This window comes from Rhinoraja longicauda, chromosome 30, assembly GCF_053455715.1.
Source record: "Rhinoraja longicauda isolate Sanriku21f chromosome 30, sRhiLon1.1, whole genome shotgun sequence".
Taxonomy (NCBI): Eukaryota; Metazoa; Chordata; class Chondrichthyes; order Rajiformes; family Arhynchobatidae; genus Rhinoraja; species Rhinoraja longicauda.
This window is the reverse complement of record NC_135982.1, coordinates 11,276,634-11,301,593: the sequence shown is the minus strand read 5'-3', so window position 1 is coordinate 11,301,593 and position 24,960 is coordinate 11,276,634. Positions and strand designations below refer to the sequence as shown.

The 24,960-nt window shown below is 41.8% G+C and overlaps 1 protein-coding gene across 3 annotated transcripts; it reads right to left on the bottom strand.

Annotated features, from left to right (window-relative positions):
- Window positions 1-1,867: 1,867 nt before the first annotated feature.
- On the bottom strand, window positions 1,868-19,915 carry ybx1 (Y box binding protein 1). Of its 3 annotated transcripts, none has more exons than XM_078425121.1 (10): window positions 19,681-19,915; window positions 15,664-15,727; window positions 15,396-15,429; window positions 7,406-7,495; window positions 7,032-7,151; window positions 5,589-5,780; window positions 4,274-4,368; window positions 3,681-3,846; window positions 2,844-2,942; window positions 1,868-2,223 (listed from the first exon to the last, which is right to left on the bottom strand). In XM_078425121.1, exons 1-9 carry the CDS (start codon window positions 19,874-19,876, stop codon window positions 2,874-2,876), a joined length of 1,026 nt encoding a protein of 341 aa, XP_078281247.1. In that variant the 5' UTR covers window positions 19,877-19,915; the 3' UTR covers window positions 1,868-2,223; window positions 2,844-2,873. The 3 variants fall into 3 exon arrangements, with proteins under 3 accessions (XP_078281247.1, XP_078281249.1, XP_078281250.1); XM_078425123.1 differs by having other exon boundaries at window positions 5,589-5,771; XM_078425124.1 differs by lacking the exon at window positions 5,589-5,780.
- Window positions 19,916-24,960: the final 5,045 nt, after the last annotated feature.

Below are 24,960 nucleotides of genomic sequence, written 5' to 3'. Positions count from 1 at the left end.
TCAAAAGACTAGTTTATATAATTACTCATACACCTTCCTCATGTTTATGTTTCTAAATACAATACATAATTATCACACTGGTGCAGCGTTAGTTGCTGCCTCGGAGACCTGGGTTCGATCCAATTACGGGCGCTGTCCAGTTTGTACATGGGCTTTCTCCCAGATCTTCAGTTTCTTCCCACATGCCAAAGACATAGGTATGTAAGTTAATTGGCTTGGTGTATGCGTAAATTGTTAATGTGCGGGGATTACTGGTCAGTGCGCTGAAGGGCCCGTTTTCGCACTGTGTATCTAAATTAAACCATCTAATTATTCCCAATTTGTATGGGTTATAGCTCCTTATCAGGACGTTGGACATAAAATTCGTTCTGCGACAGACACCATTCTGCTTTAGTTAAACATTTTGTTCAAGATGGCCGCGCCGTTGTGTTTAGCTGCCTGCCACTGTATGTTTCTTTTTTTTTTCCTAATCAGATGTGCAGCACTTTGGTCAACGTGGGTTGTTTTTAAATGTGCTATACAAATAAAATTGACTTGACCTTCAGTACGTGCACAACTGTCACTGCCAATTTGTGGGCCATTCTAACATCTTGCAATTTATACAAATAGCATCTAAGCGACCCAACAATGAGACACCTTACCTCTTAACTGGCCTCCAATATATTGCCATTATAACAATCACCTTTACAGAAATATAACCAAAACACTGATCAGTTTGGAACTCATCAATTGTTTTCTGATCAATTTTCTACTCACCAAAAGGTTTTTATGGGAAGTCCAAACATCCATTGGCATCCCCAAATATTCACTACTTACAGCACAAGAAATTGTAGATTGGTTACACGCAAGTTCCTTTAACAGATGTTGGCCTATTACCTATTAATTTACATAGGAACTATTTTGGAATTCCAACTGTTCACATTTAGACATATGGGTTATAGATCCATGGAAACCTTCCACATGAAAGGAACTTTGACACAATTTCCGTTAACCCAGGCTGGTTTAACCTGTTTAGTCTTATCATAGGAGCGCCACATTAGTTATATAGGCAGTTAATGGAGTAGAATGGATCCTGTGGACTTAATTTATTAAGGTGGCTCAGTTATTTGATAGCAAGGTGGCTGCTTCATCCGTTTGGATGTTCATGTTGAAAGATGTCAGTCATATAGGGACATGGAAAACTTTCTTCACCCAAGAGGGAGCCTTGGAATTCCCGAGTGCTGAATGTATCCCAGAACCTGGCATGGACCCAAATCCAAAATATTCCAATTAAGAAAAGGGCTACAGCACAGCACCTCTACTCAATTTCTACACCTTCCTGTAGTGTTTTAAATATAATATTCCATATGCAACTATGTTCAGTTCTGTCTAAAAATAGACTAAAGTTAATAAACTAACCTGTGACTGCCACTCCAGCCTTAAAATGTCTAATAATCCTGATACCCTGCATTAAAACAATGTTACCGTTTTCATTCTCAAATGTAATTTTCCTGCTGCAGTTTATCGTGCTGTTCGCAACTTACAACATTGACTGATCCAAAGATAGTCGAGATCCGCAATAAATTTCAGGGGGTATTTGCTCTGGGTGGCAGGACTCTACTGAGATTTAAAACCAATTAATGTAATTTCCTGTTAAACAAAGGTAGACTTGCCTTCTTCTGTTACCTTCAACAGCAGCCACTTGCTGAAACCACTGCGAAAGACAGTGTTGCCATAATACCCCAAGTAGCAAAGCATCACCTTCTTGTATTTCTGTCCAAGTAGCTGTTACGGCAATTCTATATAATCTGACCGACAACTGTAAGTTTAATCGTCATACTGTTAATACGAATAAAGACTTATTACACATCACAAAAAAGACAATGAGTGGTGTTCCTTCGGACTTTTATTAGATGCCCGGTTGTACTTAAAGTTCAGGTGTACAATGCTTACAAATTAAAAACTGGTATTTCAAAAATTCAAATTGACCAGATATCAAATAAGCTTAAAAACCATTTGAAGTAAAAAGGAAAATAGACCATCTACAAAAATCTGTTTTAAGCCAGTTCCAAAAAGCTGTTTCAGGAAAGGTTAAGAAACCATGGTGCATAGGTTTACTGTGTGAAACGTTCTGGTATCTGGTCAACTGTATGCAAGCACTGCAGATCTTCATTACAGTCGAAAGCTCACTTTTATTATTATTGCTGGAATTTGACTTTGATGGTCTTCCGTTTGATGACAAAACTGCAAGACAAACGCAGATTAACAAGAACAATCATACTGATGAATAAACTGAATGACAGAGGAACAATTATGTCATATCAATCTACCCTACATGAAAGCAGACAAGTTAAAGCAAAGTCGTCTTTAGAAGCTCATTGCATTTCAAGCTCAAGGGGCTTCTGATGTTGCTCAAATTAAGAATATATGCCTATATATTCTGCATATTTATATAAGACTGCAGCAGGAGTAATTTATAACAAGTCCTGATGTTGGAGAACTTTGCAAAAAGGTGATGAAAATCAAGAGTTAATTCACACTATTACATGCACAATGCCCATAACCTTCTATTCTTGGAACTGTCAAAGACTAGAGGGCATTGCCTTATGGATAGAGGGGATAAGTTTAAGATGATGCGCAACTTTATTTTTATATGTATATATATATATACTGCTCTATATCCCGAAGATTCTATATCTGGATAGCCAGAGCATGGTCAAACCCATTCAGTTGGTTGAAAAACACCAATTCCATTTTGCCTGCACTATCTTCAGTTGTTGGGTCTGCAATGAAATGGCCAAAAGAGAAATTCTCAATGCATTCAACATTAAGGAGCAGCATGTCCTTGATTCACAAATACTTACTTAGTTGATGGTAGAGATGCTGAGCTGTTGTTACTCAGCATTGCCCTGCTCGGTCTCTGGAGCAGAGATGTTCTCAGCTGGTGTTTCGGGTGCCTTGGTCTGAAAGATAAAAATAATTTTAATAAAAGGATCTTGTTGTTATAATCAAGATTATAGAAGCAATGTGGTTACAAATAAAAATGTGAAAAACCAATGGAATAATGGTAAAGAGCCTACTGTTAATGATATCAGCTAATAGAGGACAGGAAGGGGCGAGACAGTGTTTTCCATGATTAAGAGCTCATGGACATGGGAGATAGATGCAAATGCAGGGCTTGGGCAATAACGAATGTGGTAGAGGCATCAGCAAATCAATGGTGAAGAGCATTTATATTGTGGTAGGTTTAACATGTTTTCCACAAAAATTCTAATATTGTTGATTTTATGATGGAAAGTATAAGACAATAACTGCAGATGTTGGTACAAATCTAATGTATTTATTCACAAAATGCTGGAGTAACTCAGGTCAGGCAGCATCTCAGGAGAGAAGGAATGGTGGCGTTTCGGGTCGAGACCCTTCTTCAGACTGATGTCAGGGGGGCGGGATAAAGGAAGGATATAGGTGGAGACAGGAAGATAGACGGAGATCTGGGAAGGGGAAGAGAGGGACAGAGGAACTATCTAAAGTGGGAGAAGTCGATGTTCATACCAGCTGCCCAGGCGAAATACGAGGTGCTGTTCCTCCAATTTCCGGTGGGCCTCACTATGGCACTGGAGGAGGCCCATGACAGAAAGGTCCGATTGGGAATGGGAGGGGGAGTTGAAGTGTTCTTTAATTATCCGATTTAACAAACTTACCTCCTCGCCATCTTTTGGTTTAGGGTTTTGTGGTCGACGACGTCTGTAGTTGTAGTTACGACGAAATCGCCTGGGATGAGACTGCGGATCTTGTTGTCCATCCCCTTGATTTTCTTTGTCTTCTTCACTACTTCCCTCCCTTGGTGGACGTGGGCGAGGAGGTCCTCTATAACCAACAAATTTAAATTAATCCTTTCTGCTGTTGAGAATGTGTCAGCAAGATTAATTACCCAACAAGATTAATGAACAGTCCTTGACATCTTTCCTTCGATTTCAGCCCATACTGACTCTCAGGATGTTTGCCTGTAAACGTTGATAGTGATTATCCATTACTGTCCTACTATTGTCCCATCCCACCCTCAATACCCCTAGTATCTTTACATTACAGTAAAAAGTATTAATAAGATGCACATTATGCAGGAAGGTTATGAAACTGAACTGCTTACCATTAGCATTACTTCAGGACACAAACTGATGCAGAAAGGCAAGTATGTTTTCAATATTTCCTTCAATACCAATAAAATATGTCTTATAACCACTCAAAAAATGTTTAGCAAGGCAAACATTTAACCTCTTGATTTGTTATAGCATACCTGCGGTAGCGTGGACGGTAGCCCCTAAAACGATTTTGTCCTCTGTTGGATTTACCTTCTTCCCCAGCAACCTGGTTTTCATTTATTTCACCACCCTTTATACAAAAATAAAGACATTAGAAGTTTACTACTCCTCTTTCATCAGACACAATTACAAATATTATTCATCAAATGCAAGGACACAATACTCTACAGAATATAATCAAGATCCACCAAGAAAGCAGCACATCCAGAATTAGATGCTGCAACAGAAAACGCCAAACTTAATTTTAAATCTTCAAAAAATGTATTTATACTGATAAATTATCTAAGACCCCTTTCCCAAGTCTCAATCACTATCTGAACTCCATTTCCTTCCTCATTCCTTGTGCATTACCAATTCTACTCTACTTCCACAGTCGCAAACATAAACCTCAAGTTAGTGGTTTGTTATAAGAAACCAACTTTCAGATACAAATCCTATTAAAACAACATCCACAGCAAAATTTGGGTAATTGAAAGAGCGCACACATTCAAATTTGCACAACTGCATTATTGAACAATGTTAAAAATGAAAAAAGCAAAATCAACAGGAAATAATGGATAAAAGCAGTCCAGAACATGACAGTTAAATACTGGAAAGTCCACATGACCAATTCCTTGTTTGAATTTACAAGCACGGCTGCAGAAATATGACTGACATCCAAGTTGAGTGATGACATCCTTCACATTAGTTGGATCATCTGATCTCCCTGCACTGTAATCTACGATTTACAAGGAAGATAACTGCTTCTTGTGTATCAATGAGCTGCCAGAAGAAGCTGCAGTGGTGGAAATAATTACCATGTTTAAAAGACATTTGTACAGGTACAATGGATAGAAAAGGTCTGGAACAAACACAGGCAAATGGGGCCAGCTAATGTTGACAATATGGTCAGCATGGACGAAAGGGGCTATCCATGCTGTATATCTATATCCCCAAAGATGACTTTGGCAACCTAAAAAATAGTAAAGGCAAGTGACCTTCACATTGCTGCAATTTGGGTAACAGAATTTTACCCCTAACGGGGTTCACCAATCACTGCCAACAATCCAGGATATAATTTAAAATTTGCTCTAACAAATTTTGGAATAAATAAAATAAACTTTTTTTTCTCAGCTCGTTGTCCTTGACACATGCACAGATGACATGGCTTTGCATTGTAGAAAATCTCGATATGGACCCTTTTCTAGGAACACAATGCGACTACCAGCCCCCTCCACCGGGTAAAATGGGGACCATCTATACTTCAAAAACCGAATTAAACAGATTGCCAGTGTATTCATATTTTGCTACCTCAGTAATTTCTCCCTGAGGCTGGTTGCTATATTGTGGGCGGCGACCATAGCGACGACGAACAAAGTAAGGTGGGTAACGTTGTCTTCTATATGGTGGACGTTGTTGCTGATTTTGATATTCTTGGTTTTCCCCATCTGTTGCTGTCTCTGCTCCATCTCCTTTCTCTCCACCTTCAATATTCTGTTGGTACTAATCAAAAGTTACATGGAAGCTGTTTGTAGTTTTAAACACTCAATTGTCTTACAACTACTTCCCTTTGTGTACCAACACATTTTTTTACCTTACTTCAAATTAACAAATGGTGCATGTCCACACCTTGAATGCATCTTTACTAAGACGTAGATGGGTCTTTACCAAGGTTGTTGAGGCATGTACAAGACCAGATTCCAAAAAAAAATCAAATTAAATCAGATTTATTACAGCATTATTGGTCTATGATTCATCTTATTTCCAATAATCCTATAAGTAACTAGCCATTCCTCTGGCTTGTGCTTACATTAATGCCATAATCACTAAATTAAAAAAAAATCTGAACTACGTCCAACACCTCTCTGGTATGTGGAAGAAAACTTACATGTGCTAAGTCCAGATCACCTCAACATCACCAATCCTCCTTTTGCTCTCATTTCCACCAGTCTAATCACCTGCCGGTACTGACCCCCAACTCAAGGACGGAACAGGGGTGAACACAACCCTATGCTGATCAATGGAGCTGCTGTAGAGATGGTCAACAGCTTCAAGTTGCTATGCATCCATATCGCCAACAACCCAACCTGGTGCCTTCTGACTGGTGCAGTGATCAAGAAAGTGTACTAGAGTATTTGCATATCCACAAAGTTTCTCTCGAACTTCTACAGATACACTATCCAAAGCTTAGGGTCGGGTATGGTAACTGCTCTGTCCTCGATGGGCTGAACTGCAGTCTATCACAGGCTCATCACTTACATCCATCTAGTCCATCTTCACAATACATTGCATTAGGAAGGCTGAAAGTATCAGTAAGGATGCCAGCCACCCTGGCCATTCCCTTTGCTCTCTTCTACCATCTGGGAGATGATATAGGAGCAAGAAAGCCCTGACATGCATACTGAAATCAGACTCCTGAACCAATCACTCCCTTCCTGGAGGTGCTGCTTACACTTAACACCTCCTCACTTAATTATTCCATTATTGCTTTTTAGTTATATTGAACTACTTCAGAATGCACAACAATCATCACTTTGATGTTTTACATTCATCCTTGTTTATGGTCACATTTGTCATTACCATGTGTACTGTTTGCTCTATGAATGTCATGTGAACAAGGAAATTTTGTTGCACCCCACTGACAATAAACCAATCGGAAAAGATATACAAAAATTAACATGGGCAAATGGGATTAATGGACCCTCCAGAATTGGTCCTCCTTTAACAACATCTACACAAACATCCTCTACTAACATTACGTGGTGGACCTCGGCGGCGAGGGTTGTAGCGACGATAACGATTTCTGTCCGCGGCATATCGGCTTCCTTGGACTGGAACTCCTCCGGGACCAGTTACGTTTGCTGCCTCTGCACCCTACAAAGTGCAAACATTAATATCAAGAATTAATAAATAGAAATTTGCTTTTTTTCTTGGAACTCAAAAAGGTTTGAGAGTCAGCTTGAAACAGGTTTTTTTAAAAGAAAATCTAACTGTTGACACCAGAGAAATTACTGCCAATAAAGTAGATGCAAAATCTTCCAGGACATTTGAACAACATTTTGCAAGCACGAGTTTGTGGCCAGCAGGATTGGAAAGAGTTGAAAAAATGTAGCTTCATTGCTTAATACCTTTTCACCTTCCACTACGTCGAACTCCACAGTTTCACCGTCTCCAACACTACGTAGGTATTTCCGTGGGTTATTCTTCTTTATGGCAGTCTGTGAAGAGTTTAAGATTTAAAATTCTTTATTTCACAGCTAGGCATTGTTTAATAATTAAGGGACTAGGATATCACTACACAAATGTTATGTTCCATGCTTATATTCATGCTCCAAACATCTTTGTTTGCACACCTAAATTTCAGTATGTTCCTCTATTCCTTTCTTTGTCCCAGCCTCTTAGCTGCTCTGTATACTGTCCACCACAACCACTCCTGATGGTATCAAGTTACAAGTTCTCACTACACGCTGGGAAAAGAACTCTCTACCAAATATTTTGTCACTGCTATCTTATTTTGTTGGCCTCTTCCCACTAGGATATCACTACACAAATGTTATGTTCCATGCTTATATTCATGCTCCAAACATCTTTGTTTGCACACCTAAATTTCAGTATGTTCCTCTATTCCTTTCTTTGTCCCAGCCTCTTAGCTGCTCTGTATACTGTCCACCACAACCACTCCTGATGGTATCAAGTTACAAGTTCTCACTACACGCTGGGAAAAGAACTCTCTACCAAATATTTTGTCACTGCTATCTTATTTTGTTGGCCTCTTCCCAGTATCTACCTGCAAGTCGTCATTTAAAGAGCACCTGTCACACAATAATGTACCATGGCTCTTTTAAACTAACATTTTCAAACCAAACCATATATTAAAACCAGTAACCAAAGGACAAGTGGAATAGAAAGATTTTGAAAAGACACTGAGTAAAGGGGAAATTTAGAGCTGCTTGTGGCAGTTGAAGACACAACTGGAGGAGCTGTTAACAGAGGGGGGAAATCAATGGAAATGAAAACAAGTTTAAAATTGAACATTGGCTTAACCTGGAGCCAGTGTAGGTCATCAAGCACAGAGATAATGGATGAACTGGTGAAAGAGCAGAAGAGTTCTGATGAAAGGATTTAGCATGAGCTGAGTATTCCCATAATTAGACACAGAAAGTGTTGGAAACAAGTTTAAAATTGAACCTTGGCTTAACCTGGAGCCAGTATAGGTCATCAAGCACAGAGATAATGGATGAACTGGTGAAAGCGCAGAAGAGCTCTGATGAAAGGATTTAGCATGAGCTGAGTATTCCCATAGACACAGAAAATGTTGGAAACACTCAGGTCAGGCAGCATCTGTGGAAAGAGAAACAGACACAACAGTTCAGGTCACAACCCCTTTGTATTTCCATCATTCTCTGTCTATTTCTACAAGAGGAAAAGTACACTTAGAAATGTTTAACTGTTGAAAAATAATAGATTCAAAGGAACACTGACAACAGATGCAAATCTACTATAGATGCAAACTGGACCTGTTCATGGAGATCATGTGCATTATACAATGTATCATCAAATATTCAGTCGATTAAAATCTCTCACCCTGGTCAAAGTCTACAGAAAAATCTAGGCAATTTATCCCAATATAAAGAGTATTCTTTGGATGAATAGTAATTTATGGAGTTAAGTTACATTACCACCACTACTACTAGATTGGCTAGATGCAAGTGTCATTTAACAACAATCTCTGTCAAACTCAACTTATAGAAACGGAATCCCGATTTAATGAGAATTCATTTAATAGTAGATCAACTAAATACCCGCTGGAATCAGACATGCAACGATCATCAACATAAATGAAGCCTCTTTTATCACCTCTTTAGCCCTAGTAACTAATCACAGCTTTCATTTTATTAATTTCCAACTCACCCAATGATCAGGTCAAGGTATCACAAAATGCTGGAGTAACTCAGCAGGTCAGGCAGCATCTCAGGAGAGAAAGAATGGGTGACCTATTGGGTCGAGACCCTTCTTCAGACTGATGTCAGGGGGGTGGGACAAAGAAAGAAAAAAAGAAACATCCTTTCTTTGTCCCGCCCCCCCTGACATCAGTCTGAAGAAGGGTCTCGACCCGAAACATCAACCATTCCCTCTCTCCTAGATGCTGCCTGACCTACTGAGTTACTCCAGCATTTTGTGATACCTTCGATTTGTACCAGCATCTGCAGTTATTTTCCTACACTGATCAGGTCATATTAATGGCAAGCATTAGCTTACATTCCTAAATGATTTTGTACCTCTACCATTACTGTTATAAAGAATGTTATTTAAATCATGAATTAGGAGGTCACTTCCCTCTTTTCTTCAGCCAACCACTACTAGACCCTTTATGTCAAACTAGCGAGCCAGGTATAGTGGAAATGCAGAAACTACTAGGAATTACAGTATTCTAATTTCCCAATTCTTGTGCAACTTGAGATTGCAAAATGCAAATTGTTTTAAAATATAATTCTTCAAATTCAAATTATTATTCAAAACAGCAAAAGCAACATTTAAGACTACAATAACCAGAGTAAACTATTAAAATGGCTCCAAACTTCAATGGCCACATTTCCTTTTATTCGTATTATTATTAATTGTCATGTGTACTGATATAACATTTCTTAGCATGCTTTCCAGAAAAATCATTACAGGAGTACACAGCAGTAGAAGGGAGCAAAAAGAAATAGCAACAGAGAAAGTGAAGGCAAAAAAAGCACTGCAACACGGTAGACTGGGAAATGAAAAATTCATCTTTCACATGCAAGAGGTCTTTTCAAGAATCTGAAAACCCGAGAACCTGTTCCGGAACCCTGTAATACATGCTTTCAAGCTTTTCTACCTTCTGCTCATCAGGAGATGACTTGGGTGTAAATGGTCCTTGATGTTGGCCACCATTCGAGGCTGTACGAAGTGTAGTCATAGTGAGGAGGGGGCGGGGGGGGAGAAGAGAGGGGCGCGCGCGCGAATGGTTTGCACGATGGACTGGGCTGCATTCATCCCCGCAATTTATTGCAGTTGTAGGCAGGGCAGTTGCCATACCAGCCGTGATGCATTCTAAGAGCATGCATTCTATGGCACATCGAGAGCAAACATGACAACTGTCTCTACCCTTACGAAAAGGTAGAGGCATTGGTGTGCTTTCTTGGCCAAAGCATCAATGTGGTTGGTTCTGGGCAAATTGGTGATGTTTACAACTTGAAGCCTGTGACCATCTCCAAGTTTAAGTGCAATTGAATGAACTCAGGTAGGGGAATGAACTCTGCCCTACTTCTTGAAGCCAAAGACCAGCTCCTTACTTTTGCTGACAGTGAGGGAGAGGTTGTCATCTTGACTCTGTGCTATCAAGGCACTCCAACCCATTTTTGGATTCTATTATGTGGTTGATTAAGATCCAGCCGATTATCATTATCATCTTCTATAAATTTGTGAAATGGAGCTAGAGGATAAGTTAGCGTAGTCATGAGGAAATAGAGAATACAGCAAGGGGCAGGGTACACAAGTCTTAGAGTGCACCAATGTTGATAATTATCAATATGTTGTTGTTGCCTATCCTTACTGATTGCAGCTTGTGGGTCAGAGAGTTAAGGATCCAGTTGCTGAGGGGGATGCCGAGTTCTAGGTCCCGGAGCTTGGTTGGGAGTATGTTGTTGCTATAGTCAGTTATTGGGAGTCTGCCTTGCAGATGATCGAGCAATGAGTGTAGGCCCAGGGATATGGCAGAACCATGGACCTTTTTGGCAGTAGGCGAATTGTCGGCTGGAGTTGATATGCACTATCAGCAGCCTCTTAAAGCACTCATGATGATGAATATCAGAATCACCAGGTGGCAGCAGCTATAAATCTTGTCACTGAGATTATAGTGGCCTTCTTAAAAGAGGCAAGTATCTCAGATTGGAATCAGGAGCCAATGGAGATATGTACACAAGTTCTGAGGAAACAGCAAGGGACTCTTATCGGAAGCAATTGGTTTTGGGTGCCAGTGCACCCAAGGACGTCAGGCAGGTGACATCATTCCACCGGCGCATGGTCAGCATACTTGAATGCCCAAGTCCTTCACTGTCCATCCATGGCCACAGCAGGACCACCACACAGGGCTGCCGGAGTTGCCATAAAGTCCATCCAGTGAACTTTGTTTGTCCTAATGCAGAATTACCACCCAAAACATTAACTGCATTTGCCTCTTGACCAGAGATCTTCCAGGAGTCCGCTTTTCACTCCAAATTCTGTCTGCAGTCGAGTATGTCTCCATTAAGATGTAAAATTCTCAAAATATGCACCTTCCTAGCATTTCTCCAAGAAACTGTTCCTGATATTTAGTAATGGATCTAGCTTATGCTAACAAATTCTCCCCAAGGCAATCACCTCAACTGAGCAAAATTGATCACCAGTAACTCAAATTTATTTCTGAACACAATATAAATTTTCACTGAAAACTTGCATCACGAGCCAATAGTAACACAATAGCATAATACTTGTGATAACCATTCTAACAAAATACCTTGGGGATTCATATCTCCAATCGATAAAAGTCTTACTCAAATGCAACATCAACAAGCACATCTTAAAAGTCAAACAGGAGAGAAACTAACACACAACATCCGCCTCCAACTATACTAATCCCATTTACTTCTATTAGGACCAAAGCCTTATGTACCATGGCAAAACATCTACCACGTTCTCAGAAGGCACACTCTAACCAATGTGCGAAAAAATTCCCCTTCAGATCATCCTTAGATTCCCATCTCTCAGCTATGCCCTGACCTACCATTCCTTCTCTCCTGAGATGCTGCCTGACCTGCTGAGTTACTCCAGCATTTTGTGAATAAATATCTCCCTCACATTTATGCTTGCTATCAGGTCATCCTCAGCTGCAGGGAAGACAAACCAGGCCTATCCAATTGGTCTACACGACATGGTTTCTATCTGTGCCAGTCTTCTGCTGCCATACACTGACAAGAACTTAAGCAAAGCAGGGATTTCATACTCTTGATTGAGCCCCATTTTTCCACTTGAAACCAATGGCATCAACTTAATGACTGATGCTGCCTAACCTGCTGTGCTGCTCCAGCACTGTGTTGAAACAGAAACTCAAATCAGATGTTGAACCCAAATCAGATGCTCGCAATGTCATGTACTGACTTCCCAAAACCATTCCCACCAAATCATAATCCTCAGATCTAATCTGATCGTGTCATTTATCTTGCAAAATAATCTTAAGGAGATATTGCTTGCCTTTCTTAACCTCCAAACCCAATGGACTTTCAGTACCAAATTTGAACTATTCAATTCTATTCTACCTTATGTAAACTTATTCATACATTCAAAAGGTGGGTAAAAAATACGATTGTTTTAAAATTGAGCCGTTTAAGCATTCTCATTGGGAAAATGCCATCAGTTTAATAAATGCATGTAATAGTCAAACTTGTACTTATGCAGTGCCTTCAATGTGGTGATTTCAACAAGAGCTTTAAAAGTAAACAGGATTTGATCATATTACATTTCAGGGCTGACAATCAAAGGTTGATCAACGTAGCAAATTTAAAGCAATGCTATCAAGAAGAGGGAATTCCAGAGCTTTGGACCTTCAGGCACTAGTGATAAACACTTAAACATATAAAAAATGTCATTTAACTACAGTGCCCTCAATAATACTCGAGTCAAAGACCTATCATTTATTTATTTGCCTCTACTCCACAATTTAAGATTTGTAATAGAAAAACATCACATGTGGTTAAAGTCACATTGTCAGATTTTATTAAAGGGTATTTTTATACATTTTGGTTTCACCATGTAAAAATTACAGCTGTGTTTATATACATAGTCCCCCCCCCCATTTCAGGGCACCATTTGGGACACATGGCTTCACAGGTGTTTGTAATTGCTCTGGTGTATTTAAATGTTCCTTAATGCAGATATAAGAGAGCTCTCAGCAACTAGTTTGTCAACAAGAGGACCAAAGTTGTGCCAATGAGTCAAAGAAGCCATTATGAGACTGAGCAACAAGAAAGAAAAAAACACTTAGAGACAACAACCAAACCTTAGGCTTACCAAAATCAACTGTTTGGAACAGTAAGAAGAAAAAGAACACTGGTGAGCTTGCTATTCGCAATGGGGCTGGCAGGCCAAGGAAGACCTCCACAGCTGATCACAGAAGAATTCTCTCTATTATAGAGTGTTTATACATAGTCCCCCCCTCCCCACCCATTTCAGGGCCCCCTTGTTATACAGGCATGTGAATGAGGTAAAAAAAACGATGAAAAGAGCCGAGCGGTACACCAAGGATAAAAAAAATTGGAAAATATTTGAAAATATACACACAAAATTACCCGTTTCAAGCCTCTTTTTAGTGCATTTCAAAGTAAAAACAGACATTACAAAATAATGTGAATGTGTCACGATATACTAATAACATTGAGGTAAACTCGCACATTAATTGATAATCAGCCCAAAAAGATGGTAATTGGCTTTTCTGCTTTCTTTTACATTTTAACCCCATCTTAATTGGTTTAGTTATATAATCTTGCACTGAAATTTAATATTTACTCATTACAGTTCCACCACTGATTTTCTGGCACTCTTGGTTCCAGAGCTTTGTTGGTTTATCCAGCAAGCCAAAGAAGTCGGCTAGATGTGTTGGCTCCAGCTGTGCTGGAATTCCAGAACCCCAGCCACAGGATGCAAATTCATCCCACCGATCGGCCATGGAAGTCCCGATGAGGTCTAGATTGGCTGCCTTGCCCAGCCTAGGTGCCACATTTTCTGGGAGACTTCCAGGCACGGGGGATTTCTCGCCGAACACTAGTGTTCATTACAAGTCTATACACCGTATTTATTTATTTATTTTTTTCGATCCGATTTCTCCGTTTATTTGGCAAGGTGAAAAACACGGAAATCGTGCAAAAACGCGGAAATCCACAAAATTCACATGCCTGATTATAAAATCCCCAAACACCTGCATGACAGATCAGAAACACTCTTCACGAGTCAGATGTGGATTTGTCAATGACCATTGTCCGCGGAAGACTTCATAAACAGAAATATAGAGGCTACACTGCAAGATGTAAACCACTCGCTGGTTAGCTGCAAAAACAGGATGGCCAGGTAAGTCTTCTGCCAAGAAGCACTTAAAAGAGCAACCACAGTTCTGGAAAAAGGTCTTGTGGACAGATGAGTTGAAGATTAACTTGTATCAGAGTGATGGGGCAAGAGCAAAATATGGAGGAGAAAAGGAACTGCCCAAGATCCAAAGCATACCACCTCATCTGTGAAACACGGTGGTGGGGGTGTTATGGCCTGGGCATGTATGGCTGCTGAAGATACTGGCTGCTCACTTATCTTCATTGATTATACAACTAGTGATGGTAGTAGCATAATGAATTCTGAAGTGTATAGACACATGCTGTCTGTTCAACATGAAACAAACGCCTTAAAACTCATTGGCCGGCAGTTTATTCTACAGCAAGACAATGATCCCAAACATACTGCTAAAGCAACAAAGGGATTTTTCAAAGCTAAAAACCAAAGTCAATCTCCCAATCTGAACCCAATTGAGCATGCCTTTCATATGCTGAAGAGAAAATTGGGGGACTAACCCCCAAAAAAAGCACAAGCTAAAGATGGCTGCAATACAGGCCTGACAGAGCATCACCGGAGAAGACACCCCGCAACCAGTGATGTCCATGAATCGCAGACTTCAAGCAGTCATTGCATGCAAAGGATATGCAACAAAATACTAAACATGATCACTTTCATTTACATGACATTGCTGTGTCCCAAACATTAGGGCGCCCTGAAATGGGGGGGACGGACGGACTATGCATAAACACAACTGTAATTTCTACAAAATGAAACCAAAATGTATAAAAATGGCCTTTATTAAAATCTGACAATGTGCACTTTAATCATGTGATTTTTTTCTATTACAAATCTTAAATTGTGGAGCAGAGGCAAATAAATAAATAAATGATGGGTCTTTGTCCCAAACATGATCAGTGAGATCTTCATGGTACAGTACAACTGGTACCTATGATTTTTTCCAAGTGCAGTTACATGGACTTGCAGTACACGCATGCATTTCTTAGAATATACACTTACCTGATGTACAAATACATCTTCCTTCGTATCATTCCTACAAGGCAAAAAGAGTTATACTTCACATATTTGTAACAAATTACTCATCTGAAATAATTTTCACCCAATTATACCTGTAGTTACTCTCCATAATTAAGTCAACAGTGCAAAACAAGTTGGGAGGGGGAGGAAGAAACTCATGTACAATAAATTTACAAGATTATTTTACGTAGGAGCTTCCAGGTGTGAAAATACAGAGTAAAGACCGCCAGCTAGAATACTCAGTACTGACCTGTTGATGAATCCGTAGCCATTTCTTACGTTGAACCACTTTACTGTTCCAAGAACCTTTGTTGCTGAAAAAGAAAAAACATGGGACCAATGTTCAGAACCCCAATTGGACAAACATGCAGCAATGTGCCCAATGACTCATCTTGCACAAAGAGACTCAGCGATGGCCGTGGGAGGCGCGTTTATGGGTCAAAGTGTCTGCAGAGTAGGCTACTTGGATTTGTCACTGCCAGAAGTCCCACAGTAGCCAAAAGCATGGACCAGGCACAGCCTGCAGAGGCAGGGTAGGACACTGGCAGCATTGCTAGGCCAAGTCTATCCTTGTCACCCTAAACCAGTGCTGCCACCAAGACAAGGGGCCATTATGGTCAAGGTAGGACTTTATACTGAAGAACCCGAAACTGAATGGTACAAGATGGCGCCGGAAGCCTGGCAACCCTATGTGTATTGCTTTGGTGATGTCTACTATTCTTACACTACAATCATTGGACTTTTGTACTTATTTATGATAATACTTATGTACAGTATAACTTAATTGAATCGTACACAAACCAAAGAATTTCACTGTAGCTAAGGTACACGTGAAAGTACCATTGAACGATTGGCTAGATTCAGAGTATGATTGGTGCAGAAAGCAAGCACACACCACTATTCTTGCACAGAAACAAGCAATTATCCTCCAAGAAGAGGCCAAGATTAAATGTAAACAGATCTGTTTTAATTTCTTCATTTCTTAAACGTAACTGAATATACTGGGCCATAAGATGCTAACCTGACCCTCAGAATATTGGTGACAAACAAAAAACATTCATTCAATAATAATCTATTTTAGGTGTAGTGTTCAGAACCATTGCAGATGACATCAGGAATGGTATCAAGGACCTTCAGAACTCAGACGCTCAACAGGCAAGGTGAGTTGCCTCTTCAAATGTATTCTTAAATTCAACTGGTTTACATAATCCACTAGCCATGTCTAAAATCCATTATCATAATTGCTCTCCACCCCAAAGCAGTTGAAGGAAATAGTATTTAACCAAATTAAAACAAACCATAGAAATTAATTTCACCAAATGGCAATAAGAGGCACTAAATAAACCACACACACTAACACGGAAAAGAAACAGGCCCAACCATTCTATGTCACCATCAAAAACAGCATAGCCCCCCCCCCCCCCCTTCATGTAATGACACAATTGACAGTTAACATAAGCCAAAGGTGAACAAATGACTAAATTAGGGGATACTCCAGAGAGCAGAATTTGAGGCTAACATGGCACAAGGGGCGACAGTCCTGATGATTAGAGGAGCTGAAGATTAAGAAGAGACCCTGGAAAGATTTAAAAATAAGTATCTGCCCTGCATAGCTAGAACTGCTGCCTCGCAGTTCCAGTTCAATCCTGACCTCGGGTGCTGTCTGTTGGGAATTTGCAGTTCCTGCTGGGCAGTTGTGGCCATTATGGATGACTCTAGTAGCAGCAGCTAAATCTAAATGTAATTGATAGGAAAGTGGAGAAAATTAAAATAGGATTATGTATAGCACAAATAGATGTTTGATGATGTGCAGCCACTCAGTGGGTTTTAAAAATCAAGGTGTTGCTCAATCAGGAGCTTCTGCTGGTCATTAAATATGGGGTGATTGATGAAGATAGGTTTAGAACAAAGTCAAGTTCTTGGAAAGCAGTTATGGATGCCTCAAGAATGCACCAGAATTGTTGTCAAAAGGCATAGATGAGAGCTCGAGCAGCTGCCAATTTAGGCATAGTCAAATGACAGATGGAAATGTGGTCTTAGAGGTAGGAACAACAATGCAACACTTGGGGGAAATTTGCAAATAAGTTTCCAAATGGGCTAGTTTCGGACCACATGAAATAAATGGCAGCAGAGAAAAACTGACAATATTAAATAAGAAAAGGTCCAAGGTTATGTTGATGGGAATTCGGTCACAGGCCTAGCGGAATGATCTCATCAAATCAATATATTGTAAGAAACACAAAGGAGAAGACCTCCCCCCTCAAAAAAAACTTGAAAGTAAAGTTTGGTGCAGATAAAACATCATAATTAGACACAAAGGAAAGAGGCACGGGAAGTGGATTATCTCTTACAATAATGAATTCAGGCTTGCCCCATTGCAAAGAAACAGTTAAGGGAAAATTAGACTTCTTGTGGCATGGAAACCATCCAGGCTATAATAATGACAGCTGAGGAGGCTCCCCCCTCGTCCCAACCCCTATGACCCCACAAGAATTCCGAGATCCAGTCAGACCTGATAGCTAAATGAACTGGACTTCAAAATGATGAACCATTGTATTAATAGGGATGAAAGTATCAAAAGTGTATGTGCAATGATATTGGTTTATTATCACCAAAGGTACTGAAATACAGTGCAATTCTTTGTTTTGCTCACTATCCAGTCACAGCATACAACAAGTATAAAATGACAAAGAAAACAGATCCCAGTAACAGAAAAGGTGCAAGGGCCACACAAAGTAGATTAGGGATCGATTCTTAGTGTTGAGTGGAGTCAACGGCGATATGCTAATTTCCTTAGACTTCTGAAGAGAGAGGCACAGGTGTGCAAGATAGGTCGCAGCATCAACGTGGTTGGGGCAGGACAAATTGTTGGTGGTATAAACTAAACACTTTTAGTCGCAAGTTTTTCAAAATGGAGGTTAATTACATCGAAGTTATGCACAAGATTTCTGGGTGATAATCTTGAATGAGGATTTCCCATTTCCTCCCGTCATAATTTTCAGGCAATTATAGTCTATTGGCATTCAGTTTTGAAGAGGAAAGAAACCCAGCCATCCCTCCCAGCTTCAGTGTTGGAACTCCTTTCTATTTTTACACCCTCCATTTTTTTAAAAAATATGATCTGCAGCACAGTACTCTACAACTCGTTTACCCGTGCGATTACAGTAATCCAGTGCTTAATCTGAATCCCAGGCCGACTGAACCCTGGGGACTGAGCTGCCGAAGGCAAGGTGATGCTGATCCAAGGATGCCAACCCACCCCCTCCCCACCCAACAAACAAAACAAAAAAAATTAAAACCAAAAATAATTTTCAAGGTGCAGCACGTTGGGGCTGGCGCTGGGCAGACAGACGGGGCTTCACTTCGCAGCGCCGCCGCCAACTTTGCCGGGACAATGTGGAGAGGAGACTGGAGCGGCGAGGGTGGCAGACCAGTCGGTCGGTCAGTCGGCTCCAATTTCCCCGACCCGGGGGAATTGTTGTCGTTGGCGCCGGCCCGCTTCGTTCACAGCTCCTAGCCTAGGGGTGCTCGGGTTGTGGGGGTCGGGAGACAGGAGGGTCGGAATGGCGGCGAGCGGGCTGCGGGAGCTTGCGACTGCGACAACACCCCAGTTGGAGGGAGGGAGGGATCGGGGGCTGCGAGTCCTCGCCGTCGAACACCGCGGCGGGTGGGTGCGCGCCTCGAGGAGCCGCGCGTGTCCGTCTCCCCCCCCCCCCCCTCCCTCTGTCCTCCACGCGGCCGGGGGGGGGCGCCCGTTTTCTTCCAACCGGTTGACAATCGGGGAGCGGGTTTGAAAACCAACGGCCGCCGCGGGGGGAAAGAGACGCGGGGGCGCGGGCGCGTCGCCGCCAATCAACCGCCAAATCCCCCCCCCCCAACCCGTCCCGAAAAAAACCTCCTCCCACGGGCGGCGGCAGAGAGAGGCGCCCGGCCCCAGGCCGCAGCACGTGGCGGTGGGGAAGGAGAAGCCTCGCATGGCCGGGCCCTCGCTCCGTCGTCGGTCACCCGCCCGCCCACCCTCCCCTGTTGTCAATCCCAGGGGAAGGGTTGGGGGGGGGGTTCACGGGAAGGGTCGCTCCATCTCGCCCCCCCCCCCCCCTCGTTCCTCCCCTCGCGGGCGGACGGTTGAGGTTTGAATGAGGCGCGAGCGCGGCCGTTAACGGCCCTCCGCTCCTCTCCTCCCCCCCACCCCGGATCGGCTTCAATACCCCCCAACACACAAACACACAATCTTCTCCCTTCAAACGCCTCCCGCCCGCCCGCTCACCGATGACTTTCTTCTCCCCAGGGGACTTGGGCTTGTCTGGCTGTTGCTGCTCGGGTTGCTGCTCTGTCTCGGCCTCGCTCATGGTGTTGTCAGGCTGTGTGGTGGTGCGGCTCGGGCCGGTCTGAGGTGGGGGCTCCTGCGCTTCCTGCGCTCTCTCCGCTCTTTCTTCGCTCTTTCCCTCTTGCTGAAAGAACATGGCTGGGCTCTCGCGAGAATTTCAATTAAATACCGCGCCGGGGCCCGCCCCCCAGCCGGCCGCTGATTGGCCACCCCGAACGCAGGCCCGCCGCTGGTTGGTCGGCGCCGCCGTCCGTCACAGCCTCCTGGCGTCCCACATTCCAGGGGTAACGGACGCGATTGGGTGTTCCACGCCACGGCCCGCCGTCCAGTGGAGCGTCCGCACGTCACTCACTGCCGGCGGAGGCGGACCCGCCCCCCCCTTCGGCCCATTGGCCTCTGGGCAACTGTCACCTGGGTGGGTGGGCGGGCAGGTGAACCGCTGTCACTCACTCTGCAGGCACACGTCCACAAACTACACTACTCTGCTGTGTAGGTAGGGATAACAGAACAGGTGCACCATTATTGTGCGTTTTTATACATGTGTTGCTTGGGTATATGTATGTGTGTATGTATATGTGCGTGTGCATGCGTATGTGCGTCTGTATGTATATATGTCTACATACATATCTGTTTATGTATCTATAAATATGTATGTCTGTGTATAGATATGAATGACCCATTCTTTCTCTCCAGAGATGCTGCCTCAGTAAGCTGAGTTACTCCAGATTTTTGTGTCTACTGTATATATGTGTGTATTTATATATATGTATATGCACACATATGTTTGTATATTCACACATATACATACATATATGTGTATATACACACATACACATATATGTATGTATATGTGTGTATGTGTTATATACACACAACTTTTTTTTCTCGTTTATTTTATTTACAGTGTATTCTGTTTACATATTCTGTTGTGCTGCTGCAAGTAAGAATTTCATTGTTCTATCTGGGACATGTGACAATAAAACACTCTGGGTCGATGGTCAGCATGGACTTGGTGGGGCGAAGGGTATGTTTCCATGTTCTTTCTCTAAAGTGAACTAATTTAACGATACATGATTATTCTTTGTGTAGGAAGGAACTATGGATGCTGGTTTACACCGATGGTAAGACACAAAGTTCTGGAGTAACTCAGCGGGACAGACCTCTCTGGAGAGAAGGAATGGGTGATGTTTTGGGTCGAGACCCATATTCAGACTATTCTCTGAGTTACTCTAGCATTTTGTGTCTAAAAACTGTCTACTGTTAGATGGCCCCAAGTATTGCAATCTGCAGATAAGTGTACTGCAAGTGTGGAAGTAGAAATAAGGAACTGCAGGTGCTAGTTTGCACAAAGGACACAGAGTGCTGGAGTAACTCAGCACTGGAGACTGAAGAAGTTGTGACATGAAACATCACCTATCCATATTCTCCAGAGATGCAGCCTGATCTGCTGAGTTACTCCATTGTGGTCATTGTGCCTTTGCAAGTCTGATTTAAGCATGACCAGTTCAAAAAAAGTTTGGTTATCCAGGTGTGGTAAAATAATGTTTCTAAAGGAATGCCACCTTGATCGCATAGTCATAGAATCATTAAAATGTATGATGCCAAAATGGAAGGCCAAGAAACAGCTACCGGACTCATAAAAACATCTTCTACACCCATCATAATTTCCCCTCCATCATAGTTAACAGGGCTCTCAACCATCTCCATTCTATTTTCTGCTCTCACTCAAAGCCTTCCCCATCCAAGACAAGGATAGGTTCACAATGTCTACCCTACCATCAGGCAAGGATAGGTTCCAACAAACTGGTGGAGGAACTCATCAGGTCGAGCAATATTTGTGGCGGGAAATGGACAGTCGATGTTTTGGGTCAGGATCCTTCATCTGGACTGCTTAGGTTCCCAATGTCGACCCTACCAACCACCACCTTCAATGGATCACATTCTGTAATAACTCCACCTTCATTGTGAAACCATCAGTCGAGCACAGTTCAAACAATGCTTTCCCTCAACGGCTCACTGATATCCATCATTATCCATTCATAGAATCGTACAGCCATGCAGATCAGAAAAAGGCCCTTGCCAAACCACATAATGTTATCATTCCTTCTCACACTGCACATTCCCTTGCAACTCCTCTTCACTTTCCCTCTTGCCTTCCCACCATCCCAAACATTTCTCTTCTATTTTATCATACCTTGAATTTCACTCTAAATTCTTAACCACAATTCCCCTCATTATGTTATTCCCTTCTTTTTGAAAGATATGGTCATCATTTTGAACCATACCTACGACTTCTAAACTCAAATTATCTTTGTGATCCCGAAAAAAACTAATTTTTCTATTGTCCTTCTATTTTCTATTGTCTTGTGCTGTTTGTGAAATACTTTTTGCTTATTTGATATTTTACCTATTTTTTAAACCATCTTTGATTGCCCATTTCCATGTTTAATTTAACTTACACTTTCCGCATTGTATTGTGCTCCCTAAATTTGACATGTGCTTTCTATTTGGTACAGTCCTTAAAATCCAGGTGTTTTAGATTTGGGAGGTCCACATCCCTTGGAATTAAAAGGTTTGCCTTTATTATTGTATCCTTGACACCATCAAGTAGTGGCTTCCAGTTTAGTTTTACTACAATTCTTCGCAGCATACTCTGGTAAAAGTTAAGAAGAATGAATATACCTTTGAAATATTCCCAGCTAAAACTGTTCAAATTATTATTATTGTCAGCAAACTGGTCGCTCCTATTTGACATAATTTCCTAAAATCTAGAACCTGCCCCCTTTCTAGTTTGGCATTGCTAAGTACTAATTTAAAATGTTCTCTTGAGTACATTTCAGTCACAGGGAATGAAGGGGTATTCCCCTTCAGATCATGTGCTGGCAGATGAGATTAGTTTATTTTGGCATCATGTTCGGCACAGCTATTGTGGGCCGAAGGGCCTGTTCCTGCAAACGTACCGTTCTGTGTTCTATCTCAAGAACGCTGACCACATATTACACTTAAACCATTGCTATCATGGAAGGCTGAATCCATCTAATGCTACTGTCCATTTGTTTTCGAACCTGCCAAAATTGATGTTTGCTCTGTCAAGCTTAAAAAGCTTGACACGGTTAAACAATGGTGAGACGTCATACAGAAAGGAGATAGGGAGCTTAGTAACATGGTGTCACGATAACAACCTCTCCCTCTATGTCAGCAAAATGGAGGAGCTAGTCATCGACTTCAGGAGTGGGGTGGAATACATACCTCTGTCTGCTTCAATGGCACTGAAATGAAGATAGTCAAATTATTGAGGGTTACTATCATCACAAGTTGACCTAGTCCAACAGTATTGATGAATGGCCAGGAAACTCCTCTACTTCCTCAGAAAAGTAAGGACATTTGGCATATTCCCAGTACTCAGCAATTTCTACAGATGCACCATGCAAAGCTATGGAGTGCATAGCTTTCATAGGATTGCACCGCAGCTTGGTTGGGCAACTCCTCTGCCCAAGAATCTGCAGAGCGCAATGCAACCCAGTGCAACCAAAATAATCAAGACCCACTCGCATCCCCGGTCATTCCCTCTTCTGCTCTCTCCTGTCGGGAAGATGATACAAAAGCTTAAAAGCACATACTACCAGATTCAAGACCAGCTTCTTCCCTGTTATCAGCCTCCTCAATGAGCTTCTTGTATACCAAGGATGGATTCCTGGTCTACCAACCCACCTCGTTATAGCCCCAGCCCAATGTTTGTTTTAGATACAGCGTGGAGACAAGCCCTTTGACCCACCGAGTCCGCACCGGTCAGGAATCACCCCATACACTAACACTATCCTACGCACTAGAGACAATTTACAGAAGCCAATTAACCTACAAACCTGTACGTCTTTGGAGTGTGGGAGGACACCGAAGCACCCGGAGAAACCCATGCGGTCACAGGGAGAATGTACAAACTCCATACAGACAGCGCCTGTGGTCAGGATCGAACCCGGGTCTCTGGCGCTCTAATGCACAACACTACCACTGTGCTGCCCTCTGCGATACATCTGCGCTTTCTTTATAACTGTAACATTGTATACTGTACTGTTTATTTTTTCTTTTGTACTACCTGATGTATTGTGTGATGTCTGGATAGCACACGAAAAAACATTCACATCTCTGTACTCATGACAATAATAAACCATTGCAGTTCTTAATTTTTACATACCATATATATATATATAGTATAAAAATTATGACCAGATTCACGATACATCTTGGCTTTACAAATAAACCGATCTTTCTTGACAAATCCACTGAAATTGATTACAATTCACTATCTGGTTGTGAATGGTTTCCGAAGATTGGTTTCCCGTAACGAAATTCCAGGTTCTACATTCCCAAGGCACCTCTTACTTTTCTTGCACATTTCTATCTAATCTTTTCGATAGATTCAAGGGATAAGCTTCAGCCAAGGCCACATAACACATATCTAAAGGCAAAACCGTTCAACTTAAATGCAAAGGGGCCCTTGAGAAATTTAAATAAAGCGGGTTGATACATCAGCAAGGAGGTGGAATGATGGTTAGAACTTTACACTACCTTTCATTGGATCTTCGCAAAACAGATCACCTCTCCTCTGAATTTTGAACTGGTCTCAGAGATCTGCAATGCCCTCTTGAAAGATGAGATAAACTCAGTGCTTGATATATACTCACCCAAAGATCCTCTGTGACAGCATAGTCACATGAAGTATGACATAGCTTTCATGACCCTGAAATGAATCTCAAATTGGAGAAGTTTCTGATGTTTGAAAATCATCCAGGTTTTTTTCATATTTACGCACTTACGGGATGCAGTCTTTACTGACAATGCCAGCGTTTATTGTTCATTCCCAATTGCCCCTGAATTGGAAGTCAATTAGAGTCAGTTACTTCGATGCAGCTGGATAAATGTAGATAGGTCAGGTCAGGTAAGGAAATAGCCATGAATGGCTATAATAAACTTAATTGAAATAACAGCAATCCATGTAATTGCAATGGGGGTCACTTGGGAATTTTCATTGATGGAAAGTTGTAGCCATGCCCGGCATTTGTCCTGATTGCTCCAGAGAAGGTGATGAGGAACTGTCATCTTAAATAACATGAAGCAGTGATTCAAATGAGTGCCCACAGTTCAGATACAAGGTCAGCCTCACGGGATCTACAGTGGCACACAGGCTAGACTGGGCGAGGACTACAGTTTTCCCACAGGATT